Source organism: Chelonoidis abingdonii, chromosome 7 (genome assembly GCF_003597395.2).
Source record: "Chelonoidis abingdonii isolate Lonesome George chromosome 7, CheloAbing_2.0, whole genome shotgun sequence".
NCBI lineage: Eukaryota > Metazoa > Chordata > Testudines > Testudinidae > Chelonoidis > Chelonoidis abingdonii.
The window spans coordinates 5,802,533-5,820,415 of record NC_133775.1 but is presented as its reverse complement, the minus strand read 5'-3'; the positions used below and the strand labels follow the sequence as shown (position 1 = coordinate 5,820,415).

Below are 17,883 nucleotides of genomic sequence, written 5' to 3'. Positions count from 1 at the left end.
CATCATTGATGTACAAGGCTACTCCGCCACCTTTGCCTTTCTTCCTGTCTTTTCTAAACAACACATAGCCTTCAATACCTGTACTCCAGTCATGAGTACTATTCCACCAGGTTTCTGTTATCACTTGCAATCTTTCAATTGTACCAACAGGTGGCACTAGCAACTTCTCAATTGGTTAAAAAGTATTTACTATCCATTCATCCATCCCTGTTGATTCTATGAAAGAACATATGTCACAATTCACGTCGATTTCCCAGGAACAATGCAATCAGATATCCGCACAACAAAGTCATTCTGAAACAGGGAACTTATGCTGGAAAGATCTTTTCACTTCTACATGGCTATAAACTGTAATATGAAATCATCGTTTTCTATAGTTACTTGAACAGAATACTGTTATTAAAGTTGAAAAAAAAAGAAAACAGCCTCTTACCACACTCCACACAGTGCATTCAAATAACTGGAGAATCGAGGGAACTGAAAAGAAACATAAGTGTCAATGAGCATCACCATTGGGAAGCCAGAATCAGGTCAGATCTTCAAGAAAGGTTTTCAGAGGAAGGAGTTATGCTCAAACAGCTCCAGAGGCACTGGTGTGGCACATGCCAGGATGCACATTTTGACAAGCAAGCACAGACACTGCAAGTAATCCACTAACAAACTTACCATTGGCACAATCTTTTAGCGATAAAACTGAAGATTACGAATAGGGCCCTACCAAATTCAGTCTATTTTGGTCAATTTCCTGGCCATTGGATTTTAAAAATCATAAATGTCATGATTTCAGCTATTGAAATCTGAAATGTGACGGTGTTGTAATTGTAGGGGTCCTAACCCAAAAAGGAGTTATCGGGGCGGGGGGGGAGGTTGCAAGATTATTGTAGTGGGGGTTGCGATTCTGCTACTCTCATTTCTGTGCTGCTGCTGATGGCGGCGCTGCCTTCAGAGCTGGGCAGCTGGCGAGCAGCGGCTGCTGGCCAGGAGCTCAGCTCTGAAGGCAGAGCTGCCACCAGCAGCAGCGCAGAAGTAAGAGTGGCCTAGTATGGTATTGCCACCCTTACTTCTGCGCTGCTGCTGGTGGGGCACTGCCTTCAGAGCTGGGTGCCCAGCCAACAGCTGCCGCTCTCTGGCCACCCAGCTCTGAAATCAGCACAGAAGTAAGGGTGGCAATACCACAAACCCCCTACAATAACCTTGTGACCCCCCTGCAACTCCCTTTTGGGGCAGGACCCCTGGTTTGAGAAAAGCTGGTCTCCCCCATGAAATCTGGTCTTTTGTGTGCTTTTACCCTCTACTATACAGATTTCATGGGGGGAGACCAGATTTCACAGTCTGTGACACATTTTTCATGGCCATGAATTTAATAGGGCCCTAATTATGAATGATCTAACTCCATGTATCTTTCCCAAACCTTTAATTCTGCAAAATCAAAACACTAACACTCTGCTGGGCTTGCACAGCGTGTTACAGCTGAGGATCTCAATGTAAGCATGTATCGTTATCCCCACTTTGCTGATGGGGAAACTGAGGCACAGTGATAGCTACAGAACTGGGAATAATACTCAGGAATCCTGACTCCTACATGCCTGCTCTAGCCACTGGAAAGACTCTCTTCCCTTAAGGCTGTGACTTGGAAGAGAATGGAGAACAGTTTACATCCTGCCTGATGGGTGGAATTCACCCTGTGCAGAAGGCCAACACAAACCCTATTACTCACATATGTCACACTTTAGCCCTGGGATGGCTCAGTGCTAGGCCTTTGCCCAAGGGCAGATTTGACCAGCTGAGTATTTAAATCGAAAAACCGAGTATTCAACCAAAAATACAACATTAATGCTTAAAAAGCCTCACAAAGAGAAGGCGGCTAGCCCAGGGGGTTGGGATGTTGGAAGAGCTAAATTCAATTCCCAGCTCTGTCACTGACTTCTAGTGTGTCTTTGAGCAAGTTACTTGTCTCAGCTGACCTACAACAGGGATCCCTGCTCTGCCTCCCAGCAGGTTGTGAGGAACTCAGATCTGAACGTTACGGAGGCTGTGCACATTGCTATATGGGGAGAGGATCACTCCCATTGTTTAGATTTTCCAAGGAGTGTTTCACTGGACTCCAAGGCCCCATGGATCCACCCTCATGTCTCTCCTTAGTGTCCATGTCCTGGCTTGCTCACCAACACTTTTCAATTATTAGTTTGTTCCCAGGCATCTCCTGCACTCAGTGTCTGTCGTGATGGTTCATGGTTCACACTGATATTCAGGACTAAAGCTGCAGTGAGCTAACCGTGGCAAATTGCCAGTACTGTTATGCTGGGTCTCACACTTTGTCTTCTTTGGGGAGGGTTCAGAGCACCATTGCTTGCCTCTGAATCAGTATTTTAATTACCCCACTATTGTCCTTGAGGAGGGGAGTGGAAAGGGAGGGACCTGGGCCCACCCTCTTCTCCATGGTCCCCACCAGGGCCTGAGTTTTGGGAATCCACTTGACCTATTGTTTCTTCCCTGTGTTACTTCCTCTCCTGCCCTTCAGCTTGAAGGGTTTGCACTCCCTTCTACAAAGCCAGGTGCCCCCTTACCAGTGTGTTTTTGGATTTCTCAGCTCAACCCACAGCAGTCCCCAATTTCTCTTTGTCTCTCTTCAAACTTTCTATTTTGGTACTCCAACTCAACACACTGACGAGCAGGGTTTTTTATACATGATGCTGCTGGTGTCTTATGGCTTCATGAGATGCTCTTAGTTAATTTTATGCAAACCTTTCCTCCTCTTGGAGATAGGATCCTGCTAAACTTCTCCTGCTGCCCTCTGGTGCTTGTTCAATTAACTCAGGATGTAGAGTACAGTGTCTATAACGATAGAGGTTTGTTTCTGTTACCTGTAAGGGTTAACAAAAGGAACCAATCAGCGAACCAAATTTTCCAATCTTCACGGGGGAGTTTTGGGTTATGTGTTCTGTTCGTCTGCTGTTCTCTCTCGGCTGCTGGAGTGATCTCTTATCTCCGCAGCTTTCTATATCTTCTGTTTCAGTGTAGTACAGGTAAAGAGCATAGGCTATTATTTTCTTTTACTTTCCATGTGTGTAGTTTGCCAGAATGTTAAATGTTATTTCCTTTTGGTAGGCTGTTTATTCATTTTGTTTTTCTTTTAGCAATGCCCTGTATATTTCACCTTGATACAGCGCACCTATTTATGTTTTTATCTTTCTTTTCTTATCAAAGCTTCTCTTTTAAGAACTGTTATTATTTTTCTCTGGTAAGGTGGAAGCCGAAGGAGAGGGAAATTCTTTGTTTAGAGTTAAAGCTTGCATTTGACAGGACTCTGAGCTGAGGTGCAGAGACCCTATCTCTCGTGTTCTGTTTCAAGGAATTGAAGCAGGGTAATCTCCTAGAGTACCCAGGGCGGGAAGATCTGGGAGGAGGCAAAGAGGGGGAAGGGAAGTAGGTTATTTCCCTTTGTTGTGAGACTCAGGGTATTTGAGTCTTGGGGTTCCCCAGGGAAGGTTCTGGGGAGACCAGAGTGAGCCAGATACTGGAATTTCTGGCTCGTGGCAGCGCTATCAGATCTAAGCTGGTAATTAAGCTTGGAGGTTTCATGCAGGCATCCACATTTTTGACGCTAAGGTTCAGAATTGGGACGTATGCTATATGACAACAAGCTGGGCTCTAAGCCAGGTTACCATGTTGACCCTTTCCCTGAGCAACTATCCCAAACTGTGTCAATACACTATGTGTTACCCAGAAGGAGATGGTTATACTCTGGGTGGGTCACTGCTTGCCTTTCACTCGCCCTGTGTAAATCAGGAGTAACTGCACTGAAGCCAGTGGAGCTGCACTGGTATAGAGCTTGTGGGAGTTAGAGCAGGACGAGACCTCAAAGGAATTTATGTGCCTGTCTCCCATTGATGTCAATGGGAATTAGGTGCCTAGCACTTTTGAGGATCGGGATCTAAGTCTCCCCCTGAGCCAGTTGTGAGTGTGAAACATGCCCTCTCTCTGGCACTGAAGGGAAGATGATGTAACTTACCAGGGGTTTGGTGAGGAAAGCCAGAATCTTCTTCAGGAGAAAGGGGAGTCTGTAGCAATTGATCTGGGAGCAGGAGTTGGGATCCACAGTGTCCAGTTCACTGGGAAGGGAGACAGAGAAGAGGCAGTCAGGATGAGCCAGCTGTGCTGGGTCTACCCAGTGCTGATTCCTAGCCAGAAGATGTCTGACATTCATTACATAACATGGACCTCAGCTAGCCCCTTTCAGCCAAGGAGATCAACGTTCTTTGCAAACAAATAAATCTACGACTGCGAGATCCCCTGGAGACCAGGCAAGGCTCCCACAAAGAGACAGTCACCAGATCAGCTGATTTGCAGTCCTGTGCACTAGCCACTACATAAGGCACAAAGAAATAAACTCTTCCCTGTTATAAAGCAAGAGGCTGGAAAAGCCTGCCTCCTAGCCTAGGTTATCATGTTACTCTTCTTCATGGCATCACTCAGTGAAACCAGCTGGCTTATGGGCTAGCCTCTTGCCTGGATATGCCCAACAGGAACTGGCCCAGAGGTACTAGGCCAGTGGCAGCTGGTGCCCAGAACAAGTGGTGGGGCTTGACCAGCAGGGGAAATGGCATTCAGACCCAGGCTATGTGGCCAAACCCCAATAGCCCAGCTGAAGGCCATATTCCCAGTTCAGTGCTTCCTTCCCCTGCCACTTGCAGTCTGCGAGTGTGCCTACACTGCACACTAAGCCCAGGATCTGACTCAGGTTTGAGCACAAGCCCCACTTCCATCCACACCCACATCCGCATGACTCAGGTCAAAGAAGCATGCCAGATCCTGGTCATAAGACCCTACAGTGGGGAGAGAGGGGGGAATCAAAGCCCAAGGCCACCGAAACTCAGGTCCAAGCCCTGTCATTTTGCAGTGTGGACACAGCTCAAGCCGCAGAGCCAAGTCAGAAGGTCTGTGTGGTGCAGGACGGATGTGTTAGCACAGCTGTGAGACCCAGGATTACAAAGTAGTGTGGATGCTCAGGCCCGGGCTTGGAAACATTATGTGTGTCGTACAGACATACCTAAGGCTACGTTTTAGTCATGGGTATTTTTAATAAAAGTCACGGACAAGTCACGGGCAGTAAACAAAAATTCATAGCCCGTGACCTGTCCATGACTTTTAATAAAAATCCCTGTGACTAAAACTTGGGCGGGGGGGCTGCAGGTGCTCAGGGGCGGGGAGGGTTGTCCGGGGTGCCGCGCGTGCTGGGGGAGGTGGCCCAAGACTCCTGCTGGTGCTAGGGGGGAGGGAGGAGTTGGCCAGGCTGCCAGATGCTCCCTACCTGGCTCCACGTCCCTGTAGCTCCTAGGTGGTGGAGAGGCACAAGCGCCGGCTAGCACAGCTCCCATTGGCCGGGAACTGCAGCTAAAGGGAGCTGCAGGGGTGGGGCCTACAGGTGCAAGCAGCGTGTTGCGCAAAGCCACCCCTGCCCCCTCGGCCATCTACCAGCTGCAGGGCCATGCCAGTGGGAGCCCACTACCACAAGGTAAGCACCCCCCCACAACCCCGTGCCCCTAGCCCTGAGCCCCCTCCCACATTCCCAGTCTGCTGAATCTCTGCACTTCTGGGCCAGGCAGCTCAGCACCCTGGCACCTCCAGGCCTGCTAGTTCAGAGCCCCAGCACCTCTGGGCCTGGCAGTTCCTAGCCCCAGCACCTCCAGGCCAGGCAGCTCAGCGCCCTGGCACCTCCGGGCCTGGCAGTTCGTAGCCCCAGCACCTCTTGCTCTGCTGCATCAGTGATGAGTTTAAAAAACTTGCTTTAGTCCCGGCAGCTCTTTCATTACAAATTAAGCTCTGCCTCATTGGTGGGGCTTAGCTCCGCCAGCCTATCGGGACCCGCACCTCCATAGCAGACCCGGCCCAAGTTCACCACGGTTGTAAGCAGCCGCGACTCCTCAGAAGACAGTGCAGTCAGGCCCACAGCACTGCTAGGCAATGGTCCCGTGTCCCTGTAGCTCCTTCACTTCATTGTGGAGACCCAGCCTGCTGTCACTAATTACACCCACCCCTCTGCGTGTGGCCGGCCTCAGTCACACTTACAATTTCTCAAGCAAAGCAGCGCCTCCATCGGCAAACAGGCCCTTCATGAAGAGCTCGTTCATGACATAGTCGATCCGTGGGGGGACGAATGGGATCACCTGGGTGAAAGAGGAGGTGGTTCAAAAACCAGGGGACAATACTTCATTGTAATTACTTATATTCTGGTAGAATCCAGAGGCCCCACCTGAAATCGGCGCCCTGCTTTGCTCGGAACTGTATGTACACTTGGTAAGAGATCTAGTGATTTGCCTGGCAGAGCCAGGAATTAAACCCAGATCTCCGGAGTGTCACTGCAGTGCTTTCTTCACAAAACAACCCTACCTCCATTTAGCCAAGATCTGCGGTATAAACAGGATTCTCGCTCAGCACCATCTGCACACGGGACAGTTCTGAGAGTGCAAGCTGCAGAGTAGCCCATAATATTATCATCATTTAACTCCTGCATAGAATCATTTGCTGGTCACTGAGTAACATGAACACACCTAGGATGTAATAACGCCCATCAATGGTAGTGTTGGGTTTTTTTGAAGAGTTCCTGCATAATATGGATGTAAATATACTTAGATTTTAAAAGAAAGGTGAGAGGAGAGGGGAGAAAGCTTTTCCTGTTTTCTTTTATTCAATTTATCCTTTTCCTTTGCCATCGTCTTACTAAAAATAATACCACACAGTCACACTGTATAGCATCTTCTATCCAAAGATCCAAAAGCAGCCTCCAAAGGTATGATTAGCCTCTTTTCACAGCTGAGGCTCAAAGAACATACATGATTTGTCCAAAGTCACATGGGAAAATAAAACCAGCGTAGCTCCACTGAGGTCACCAGTTTACTCCACCTGGCCCACAGGTCCTACATAAATACTGTGTTTGTTTTTGTTTTTAAAATTAAGAGCAAAAGATACTACAGAGTTTAGTGGAGCCAGTTAACACAGAAGAATTACAGAGAGTGTCCGTCTCTTCCCCAGGACAACTCATCTGGTAGTCTGAAAGTGGAAGGATAATTTACATGGGATGGAGAGACTCCAAGGCACAGCTATGAGTACAGTAGAAATACCTAGACAGAGTCTTAAATACTAATGTACGGGACGCAGTCTGAGTACTACCTTTGAATGGAAAGGAGAGAAATTAGAGCAGACTGAAGATGTCTTTTTCCATCGGAAAATGTCATTGTATCGCAACTAAAATTCCACAGGAACATGCTGATTTAAACCAAATTTTGCTTTTAAAAATATCAAAATGAAGCATTTCAATAATGCTAAGTGTATTTTAAATTTTATAAAAAAAGCAAATACCAAAATGGAAACAAAACTGAAATTGGGAAAATTAAACAAAACACCAGTTGAGCTGAAGCAAAGTTTTCAAGAGTTTTGTTTCATGGAAAATGTTGAAATTTTGGTTTTTCATTCTGATTCGGGACCAAATATTTTTCTGAAATGTTGGAATTTCCCATGGAACAAAAATGCCAGTTCCCAACTATCTCTAGTTGCAAGATTTTCTTGTTAGCTGATCCTCCTGTATTTGTGAAAGGCATTTTAATCATTATACGTTTCATCCCAGTTACAATCAAGGTAGTGTGATAACTAGGTACAAATATGTGGTTCTCTGTTGCTATCTGGCATGAGACCTAGTAGGCTTCAGAGGGTTAATTAACCTATGCCTTGCAGTCAGTCAGATTGCTTCTCCTTATCACTTTGATTCATGTAGTTATATCGATCATGTGAATAAAGCTGGTTATGAACGAATAGGTTGCAGCCACTGAATGTACCGTGTGTCCAGCCTCCTGCAGCAATGTCCTGGTTTCATGCACAGCCCGTCTCATGCAAGGAGGTAGCAGGAAATAGCCGTCTGTGTCATAGTACCCGATCCGAAGAGGAGTGGAACTGGAGTACACCTGAGAGGAGACATATCTGCCCTTAACGTCTCTAGAACTGTGGGAATAATGGGATTAAACCACTATCATCCAGACTCTTCCCAGCTGGGACTAATGATGGGCAAACCTCTGCCCTCAGCCCAATCCTATGAGGTCCTGATTCTGCTCCCTCCCATCTCCCAACTCAAAGATCCTGCCCCCAGCCCTGTCCCCAGTGGTCTCTCTCTCCCAACAAGCCCTGTGGCTGTGATTCCATCATGGGTCCTCAGCTCTGATATTCTCTCTGTCTCCGAGGTTCTAGCCAACAGCCTCCTTCCAAACCCCACACATTCTGGAATCTCCCCACATCAGAGGGACCACAGGCCCTGACACCAAGGATACCAGGAAGTGGGATGTGAAGACGTTGGCCAGATCAGCCAACATTGTCACGGCTTTTCAGAGCACAATGTAGATTTCAGCAAAAGAAGGAGCCTAACCAGTGTGACCATCTAACGTTAATTGGTCACCGTTCAATGACCTACCTCCTCGTTGAAGGGCAGGGGTGGCACAGTGGGGTCCAGGCGGAACATGTCGTCACACAGGAGTGCTCTCATGCACAGAGTCAGGCTGTCCACGTCCCTTGCCATTGGCCCGACCATTCCTGTAACTGAAGTAAAAGAACACACATGTAGCTAACCACTAAGCCAAATGTTTGAGCTCACCCAAGGTAGCCAGATGTATCAAGGCCAGGTATGCTTATAGCATACGCAATGGTCTCCATATCTGTCTACAGCTGTGATAATAAAGGGATAAACTCTTTTATTCTGAAGATCTAGAATAAACAGTGTAACTCATGGAATAAGAAACCTCCCATTTATTTCTATGTTTGAGCTCCTCATTCGCATTCTGCCCTTCCTTCCTTCCCCCATCCCCCATGCGGATAAGGTCCAAGTTCAAGGTCCCAGAAGACAGAGCTGTCAGTAGTTAGCCTGACATGAATAAAGGGCATTCTTCGGTCTAATAAGGGGCTGTCACAAAATATGTCTGCCTGAGTGAGGACTGGAGAACTTGACCAGCTAAGTCTGTCCCAGAGCTGAGCCAGGGAGGACACAGCAAGAAGTCCACGGGTCAGGGGGGCAGAAAAGCGAGTGTACGGGAAGAGAATGCCCTTCTTGAGGGGCTAAGGAGCATGGATAGGAAGAGAGGCTAGTCATAGGGACAGCGGAAGTTTTCGTTGATTGGATTCCCAGTCACTATTTCCCACTTTTGGCTGAAACTTGCACTTAAATGAACATTTCCCAGATTTCATCTCCAACCGAGTGGCTCACCATCGAGTTAGGACAATTTCCATTATAATTAGTATTTCTTTGTATTACAGTAGAACCCAGAGGCCTCAAGCAGAGCTCGGCTTTGCACAAGACAAACTGAACTCTTTGGGGCAGGGACTGAGAAGGCACGAGACAAAGGAAGAGTTATTACCTCTACTTTACAGATGGGGAAGTGGGACACAGAGGGGTGAAGTGTCCCTGCCCAAAGTCACCCAGGGATGGAACTCAAAACACCCATGTCCCAGTCTAGTTCCTCTCTGAGACCCTCACCGTGGTTAATATCTGTTGCCAGAGGTTCAGACAGAAAAGGTCGTTGAAGAAATGGCTCACCTGTTTGGACGTAACTGACAGGGCCGCTAACTCCGAAGGGACCGTGGGAGATAGAAATAAACAAACACATAAATACTGTGGATAACAATAGGAGGCATCTGAAGGGGGCAGGAGGGGACAGGCAGGGGAAATAGATTTAAGATCTGTCAACAGATCAGCTGCCAGGTTTAGTGATGAGGGAGAAACCCGCCCAGGTGGGGGATGAATCAGCTTGCGGCTGACCCAGCACCTACTGAAATGAAGGGAAAGGCTCCCATGGATTTCACTGCTCACTGGATGACCTTTCATGAGGAAAGGCCATTCCCCTTTCTGCACAATCTGGAAATAGACGGTGCCCCTCTCAGCAGGGTAACCACTGGGAATGGAAGGTGAGGAGCTCAGCACTCGCCCCCCCCCTAATCCGCAAGGGTCCTATGCTCCACTGCAGGATACAGATCTGAGTCTCAAATGAAGCCACTGACAGTTACTCATACCCTGCAAGGCAGAATTAAGCCCCGAGGAGTTTAAAACAAGACCTACCCATGCAGGCCCCAATCCAAAGCTCACTGAGATCACTTGGAGTCTTCCCAATGATTTCAATGGCATTTGGACACAGCCTTTCAAGATCTGTGATGACACTTAGAGAGAGGGAGCTGGGGTTTCAGTGAGCTTGGATTTGATTCACAAGGCCGGGGACCAGGCTGGCTTTGGGCAATGGGTTTTCACCCTCAGTGGCAGCGATTCAGGGTGGTGGGCACTTGGTCTCAGCACATGCTGTGCCATGGAAGCTCCTTGTTACCTCTGAGAGGCTCTGCAGAAATCAACAAACAATCAATCCCTTGTCAGTGCCGCAGAAACCAACGCAGCCCTTTGGCAGGCTGGGGGCAGGTCTCAGCACTTACCTCAGCCTGTTGCCCGTCGGCTTGAGCCCGCACAGCCCGCAGAAGCTGGACGGCAGGCGGATGCTCCCACCTATATCTGTCCCAAAGCCCAGGACGGACCCTCCTCCAGCGATCAGCGCCCCTTCCCCTCCAGAGGAGCCGCCGGGGCTTTTCTTGTGGTTCAGTGGATTCACAGTCTGACCAAAGATCAAGTTGCTGCAGTCGTAGCTGAGTGAGATGGAAACCAGCAGGTCAGTTAATGGCAGTGAGCTCAGTTCTCTACATCACATTCCCTTCCATAGCGCTGAAGGACGCAGAGGCCTATTTAACCTTTCACCTTACCAAGACACCTCACCTCACCTTGTTACGGACCCAAATCTCCACTCAAATGACCAGTGAAGCCAACAGGCAGCAGAGTCCAGCAGATCAGCCAAGATCAAATGTGCTGACTCCTACTTCAACAGTGATCTCAATAATGGGGGACTAGCATAGGCCGCTCACTGCTGGTGAATAAGGTACAATGCAGCTCACAACTGGAGAACGATGGTGGGCGGGGGAAGGGGAGTATGCCCCTGATCCACCTACAATATAGTCCTTTATTGGTAGGGCCCTACCAAATTCATGATCCACTCTGGTCAATTTTGTGGCCCTAGGATTTGAAAATTAGTCAATTTCACATTTTCAGATGTTTACATCTGAAATGTCACAGTGTTGTAACCGACCCAAAAGGGGGTAATGGAGGATTGCAAAGCTGATGTCGGCGGTTGCAGGATTGCCACCCTCATCTTTTCCAGCCCCAGAGCTTCCTGCAGCTGGTGGAAGTTCGTGGAAGTGGAGGTGGGTCTGATCTCCCCCTTGCTGCTGGGAGCACCCCAGCCAGGGTCTCCTAGCTGCTAGTCTTGGCCAGTGGTGGATTAGCTGTGCCCAGGAGCTCTGGACAATTTGGGAGTGCCCTGAACCCAGATCTGAGGTTGCTGCAGCACAGAAGTGAGGGTGTACCACCCTCACCTCTACACTGCCTCTGGAGGTGGGTTGGGCCTCCCCACCGAGAGCAGTAGTGCAGGGGAAGGACAAGTCATGTCCCACCTCAGCTTGCCCAGACTAGTGGCTAGAAGCCCCCAGCTAGGGCGCTCCCAGCAACACAGGGGAGATCGGATTTCACTGGGAAGGACTTATTTCACGGTCCGTGGCACGTTTATCATGGCTGTGAAATTGGTAGGGCCCTATTTACTGGAGAGCAGTAGCCTCGGCATAGTTCTCCTGCATAGGTGCCTGGACTATTCGGCTGATCGAACAGCAAGAGGACTGCATGGAATCGCCTCCCAGTGGAAGCTGCCGGAGCACTGGCTGGTGCCCTGTGTGAGCATTTCCGAGTTAAATGCAGGAACGGGGGAGCAGGACCTGAGCAGCCCCAAGTACACAGAGTTACTCAGAGCCGCGTGGCTCTGGCTCACCCCTTTCCATCAGCCCCAACCTGAAGCAGAGTCCCCAGCAGTCCTGGGAAGGCCTTCTCTGGTGGGGTGAGGGCCCCCCTACACTGAGCACAGAGAGAAGGGGTACATTAACTTCCACTGGATCTTGAATGTTCACAGTCCAGTTGGGACCACCTTGCTGCTGAGAGTAGTCCCGGTGAAGATAACGGCCCAGGGCCTCAGAGATTAGTAAGCGCCTAACTCCCATTGATTTCAACTGACATAAGGTGCCTAAATACCTTTGGATCTGAGCCAACATGATTGGTCACACGGGCAAGGTGATGACAGTCTGGCCTCTGGTGTTTCTCTCTCACTAAGCACTGAGAGCCAGATTTGAAGGCTAGCGAAGTCAGTGGCTGTCTTTCCACCCTCCCACACTGGTCTCGACGGCAGGGGGGTACGGAAAAGTAGCAATCCTTGTCACCCGCCATTACTTGATCAAGCACTGGGAGATGTTGGTTTTCACAAACGGAATGGCCCCCTGCTTCTTCAGCACCTTCACTAAGACGCTGTCCTCTCGCTCCGGGTAGCCAAGGTACTGTCCCAAGCCACAGGTGGAGACGTGACCCTTGGAACGGGGGCAGACATAGAGCACGTTAGAGACACGGGACTGACACTGTGGTCACCATGGATGAAACCTCTGAGCCCTAACGTGAGAGGTGGAAATGGACATGCAGCTGCCTCCCAGTGTCCTCTGGTACATAGCCATTAATGGTGATACAAGGGCTGGCAGCTCCATTGAAGGCCCTTCTCTCTCTCCTGAGGATCATTTTGCTCCACCACAAATGAGCAATTTCCCCCACATATCCTAACTGCTCTCCAGTCCCAGCCATGAGATGCCTTCTTACAGTCTGACATCCCCTTTCGCCCCGCAGCCCTTTGTAAGTCACCCACCTCTGATATCACCACATCTCTCAAGGCAGCTGACTCAGTAGATCACAGGGATCTTTCTGCCAACCTGGCCATGACACTGCTTCAGTGCAGCCTCATTGCACTCACACTCTGATGACAGAGCCATAAACAAGCTCATCGATATTTCAGGGCTGAGCCAATACTTTTAATTAAGTTAATGACACTGTAATTAATTCACAGCCAGCTGGAACTTCACAGAATCAGTAGGGAATAAAACTCAGACCTCCTGCTCCAAAAAGCACAGCCCCCTACCAGTTGAATTAAAGGAGAATCACTGTTCACTCTCTGCAGCATAGAGCTTTTGACACATATGGACAGTTCCACTTCTATCCAGCAGAGGGAAATGGTTCACAGACACACCAACTAGCACATATACCATATCAGTTGCTCTTTATACCTTCCACTACAGCGGTCCGTGTATTTTATTACCGATCCCAACATAGTGCACTCCCTTATCTCAACATTACATGCTTCTTTAAAAAGGGGAAATATAGAAGCACCTCGTATCCAATGGAATCCTTGATACTGACGGGAACTCCATTCAACAACCCTTTCTCCCTTTGCGTCTTCACTTCCTGGAGCAGGTGCACACACTCTTGAATAAAATCCGTCACACAGTTCACATCCCGGTTCACTTCTAAGGCCTTGCCAAGAAAACATAGGAGGGAAAGAAAGGGTCATTCACCTCTTAAGACCTTTAATTCACCCTGCATCTGAGTTTATGCTTCATAACGAAGGAAGACAAGCAAAACCTTGTACCCAGGTCTACACTGGAAAGTTGTTTCCAATTAAGGTAGGAGGTGAAGTTAAAGTGCAATAGCTATTCCTGATTAACTCCATGTGTGGACACTCTTATTCTGAAACAAGAATGCCTTATTGTGTTTCATGGTATAGAAACAGAGGAGTTAGATTAAAAAAAACATAAAATACTTTTGCTGCAAGGTTACAATGTAACACAACTTTACTTCTCAGAATTCAGACCCATAACACACACACACACAAATGCAAAGAGAAACAACAACAACAACAACAGAGACAGACAAAACAGGCTGCTCCCTAAAACAAAAAGGAACAATTCATTCCACCTTATTCTAGCAGGCTAGCTGCAGACTGACTGCTGCTGCATGCTAGGCAGGTCTTATGCTTCCCTACAGAGCCCCCTGGTGTGCAAGGAAGATGAGGAAAACCTGAGAACTTAAAGTGATAGATCACAATTTTCAGTTTTCAATACACCACAGAATAAGACATTATCTCTTTGCATTAAGCATTTCCACCCAGGGACCTAATCAGGAACAACTTCTGTGCGTAGACAGACAAGTCCTGAGTGGCATTGCTCCAGGCAAAACTCCTAATAACTCTATGGGGGAAATTTTCCCTAGTGCAGAGGGCCAGCCCTAGATTTAAACAACTGATAATTTACTTCAAAGAGAAATTTTAAGCAAACAATCCCAGTTTATCCTAAAGCTAGCACCAGTTATTATTATTGTATCTGTTAGAGTTGGCCTGGAGGACCCAACCAAACTCAGGGCCACCCATTGTGCTAGGTGCTGTTCAGACACATAATGCATCAGTCCCTGCCTGGAAGAGCTTGCAGATGAAATAGCAAGTTAAAGGGAGTGTTATAATCCCCATTTTATAGTTGGTTAGCTGAGCTCAAGGCAGATTAATTCCCTTGCCCAAGGACACACAGGGAGGTGTGTGTCAGAGTCTACAGTTGAAGCCAGATCACCTGAGTCCCAATTCAGTGCTTTAACCACATCCTTGCTGTCTTGAAGAAGGGATGACTTCCTCACCTTGTCCAAGTACGTGTAGAGGACGCTGTCTGGTGACAGGGAATCTTCCTTCAGTTTCTTGACCAGCTCAACAAGCGGCAGAGAGAGGATGTGACTGGCCTGTACCTCTGGGTTCTGCAAAGTGTGGTAGATACATGGCAATTATTGTGTAGAGCACGGAGCCGGTTGGAAACTCTTGTGTGTATAATAAAAAAAAAACAGGTGAAAATTTCAATCAGTTGTTTTCCCCCATAAATATATCCCCCTGTTTTCTGATCAGCTCTAGCAAAGAATTGTCCCACAGTTACAGGGTCAGCTTCTCTCCCTATCTTGTCTCTGGGTTTCAAGACCTGGGTGAATGATTCCCATCAACAGCTGAAGACCTGTGAATTCAAGACAGTTGTATTTCATTGCAAAGATGGTCAAATTCCACCCTCTCCCCCGCAAAAAAAATCTGCAAGATTTCCTGTTTTCACCCCCAAACAGTTCTAATTTCTGAGCAAACAGCTGCTTTCCCCTGCAACATTGTCCAAGGAAATTTGGCTGAAAACAGAATCAGTTTTTACATCAATGCAGTATAGTGTATATGACACATAGATGATCACTTGCAAGTTTCCATGCTGAATGTGGTCTGGGCTCATTCCTAAGGATCTCCTGCTGCTACATTATTTATAGCAGTCCTATAAGTAGCTCTGAACTGTTAACCTGAGATGCAGTCTGGTCTATGATGCAATGCATGACATCAAATTTAGCCTGCTCCGCCAGTGCCATCTGCTACCAGCAGGGTGCATGGTAAAGCCGAATTTCATGTAACACATACAACAAAAAAAATTAGCTCAGGGCTTCGCCAGGTGGTAGGTCACTGTGTAGACAAGAGATGGGGCTGTAGCTCAGACAGCGTTCAAATAAGTTCACTGATTCTGACATACCAGGTTGCAACTCAGCTAAACAGTCTGGGGTTAAGTAGGAGACTTGCAAATAATTTAGGGTCTGTTCCTGTTGCCCTTAAGATGAGCAGTTCCTTATTCCATGAGTGGGGCTAGGCTAAACTTGGAGCCCTCCTAAGGTCCTGGATGATCAGGGACAAAACAAATCTCATGCTGGGAGATAGGTCTGTGTGCTATGGGGTGAGACTGACAGCTAAGACCCCTGCGTGCAGGAGATTATAAAGGAAACTTTCGGGCAGAAGTCACAAGACTTCAGGGATCATTCATTCTCCCAGCTCAGAGGAGAGTTTTTTTTTGTAGCTGGACCCATGACACATTTCTTTGAGACTGTTAATAAGATGCGTGTGCATGATCCTTTCTGAGGACAAGAGGAATATTCGGGTGCGTCACCTCTTGTTTGAACTGCTGGACAGCTTCTTCCATCCGGCCCAGGGCACGCACTCGGTTCCTCCTTGCCTCCCGCATCCTCTGCTGCACCAGCTTCTTCACCATCCACTTGAGCACCAGGAAGGCCACGGTGGAGCTGCAGAGCAGGATGGAGATAACGCTGGGAGCCAGCTCCACCTCTGGCAGCAGCTGCCGCATCTTCTCGGGGATCATAGCAAGATGGGCCTCGCCGGCGGCTAGGGCACCCTGAAATCAACAGGGCAAGTAAGGAGGGGCCAATTCTCAGCCATTCGAATACCAACCACGATCAGCCTCCACTACCGCTGGAGCTAAAGGAGGGGCAGAAAATGGAAGTGCTGGTTGTTGGTGCTTCTCAAGAGATCTCGTTTTAAGGCCCTGGTCTCCCAAAGGGTCTAGGTCCCTGCTATAGTGAGTGCATTGACGTGCTTGCATGCTTGGTTTGCAGGCTGTGGGAGAGGGGACGTTTCTCAAAGCCTAGTACCCGCTCCCTTCCTGCAAGGAGGAGCTCTGCAAGGCCGGTAGGATCCGTTCCCCTCACCCCACACCCTGGTCTCCTGTCACTGCAGGATCTGAGCAGCCTTCACTGACACGGGCGGGAGTTCCTGGTGGAAGAAGTGGGCCCCAGACTGAGCAGCAAAGCAAAGGTCAGCCCATTGCATCAGGCTGGCACATGTGGCGTGCTGGAGCAGACACTAGGGGCCCAGTCCCCTGGGGGTTTAACTCCCAGGGACATCAGGCAAAGACGGAGCAGGCCAGGATTCAAACCCTGCACCTTCCCATTCTTGCTCCTTCCCCGCACTCCCCCATGCATCCCCATCCCCATCCTCGCTCCTTCCCTGCACCCTCCATCCCCCGTCCCTGTACCCCATCTCCAAGCCAGGAGCAGCACATTGACCTCTCTGTTGGGGGGCGTTTCAGGCTCTCTCCCTCAGGCTAAGCCTTGCTTTTCTCTCTTCAGCTCATTTTCCCGCCCCTGCTCCCCAGACCCTGTCCCTCCCAAGCTCATCGCTCTGCTCCCTCATCACTGCCTGGCCCCTCATCCGCAGCGCAGGGGGACTCTGCCGCTTTGAGTGTTGCCTTCAGCCTCCCGCCAACTGCCCACTTCCAACTGCCATTCCCCTCGGCCACGGAACCTCCCGTTGCCAGCCTCCAGATGTCCCGATTTTATAGGGACAGTCCTGATATTTGGGGCTTTCTCTTATATAGGCACTTATTACCCCCTACCCCCGTCCTGTTTTTCACACTTGCTATCTGATCACTCCACTCCTGCCCCTCGGCCAAGGGCTCGGCGCTCCCAGAAAGGGAGCACCGTATCTATCCCTTTGTCCAGCACACGGAGCAGCACTGGCTGCAGTGGAGAGATACAGGCTATGTCTACACTGGGAAAATAACAACCCTTTGGAAGCGATTCTCAGGGCCCAGTCAACTGACTCCAACTCGCACTACTGGGCTGAAAATAGCAGGGTAGACATTCCCACTCAGGCAGGATCCCAGGCTCCAAGACCCACCCGCCTCACCAGGTTTCATAGCCCATGCTCCAGTCCAAGCCAGAACACCTACACTGCTGTTTTCAGCCCTGTAGCACAAGCTCGAGGTCTGACTCTGCTGGGGTTTGCTTTGGTTTTGCAGTGTAGACGTACCCACTGTGAGATCAGTGGATCAGGGCCAGGATGAGAGGAGCTGGGTGTGTTAATGCCAAAAGGCTGCTGGTTTTAAAACTTTAAATTGCTAAGAATAAGCCATCAGTCTATGGTCAGGAGCAAGTTTATTCCAGCAAGGATCTAAATCCACCATGGACAAGGCCCATATACAAGGCAACGTCCTGCTTAAAACACTACTTTGATCTTATTTATTTGGCTAACCGTGGTGTGTATCCAGTGTTAAACCATTATAGACAAAGCCAATGGAAGGGGAGGAAAAAATGGAAGTTCAGACTTA

At 48.8% G+C, this 17,883-nt stretch overlaps 1 protein-coding gene across 1 annotated transcript in view; it reads right to left on the bottom strand.

The window, feature by feature from the left end:
- The window catches only part of LOC116839249 (vitamin D3 hydroxylase-associated protein-like), a 29,014-nt gene extending 12,877 nt beyond the window's left edge, over positions 1 to 16,137 (bottom strand). Inside the window, exons 1-11 of the mRNA XM_032805047.1 lie at positions 15,928 to 16,137; positions 14,612 to 14,725; positions 13,319 to 13,462; positions 12,341 to 12,474; positions 10,456 to 10,662; positions 10,191 to 10,206; positions 8,459 to 8,608; positions 7,833 to 7,958; positions 6,070 to 6,167; positions 4,013 to 4,112; positions 434 to 477 (exon numbers count right to left, since the gene is read on the bottom strand). Coding sequence (XP_032660938.1) covers positions 434 to 477; positions 4,013 to 4,112; positions 6,070 to 6,167; positions 7,833 to 7,958; positions 8,459 to 8,608; positions 10,191 to 10,206; positions 10,456 to 10,662; positions 12,341 to 12,474; positions 13,319 to 13,462; positions 14,612 to 14,725; positions 15,928 to 16,137 — 1,343 coding nt within the window. The remainder of the gene's footprint in view (positions 1 to 433; positions 478 to 4,012; positions 4,113 to 6,069; positions 6,168 to 7,832; positions 7,959 to 8,458; positions 8,609 to 10,190; positions 10,207 to 10,455; positions 10,663 to 12,340; positions 12,475 to 13,318; positions 13,463 to 14,611; positions 14,726 to 15,927) is intronic.
- Positions 16,138 to 17,883: the final 1,746 nt, after the last annotated feature.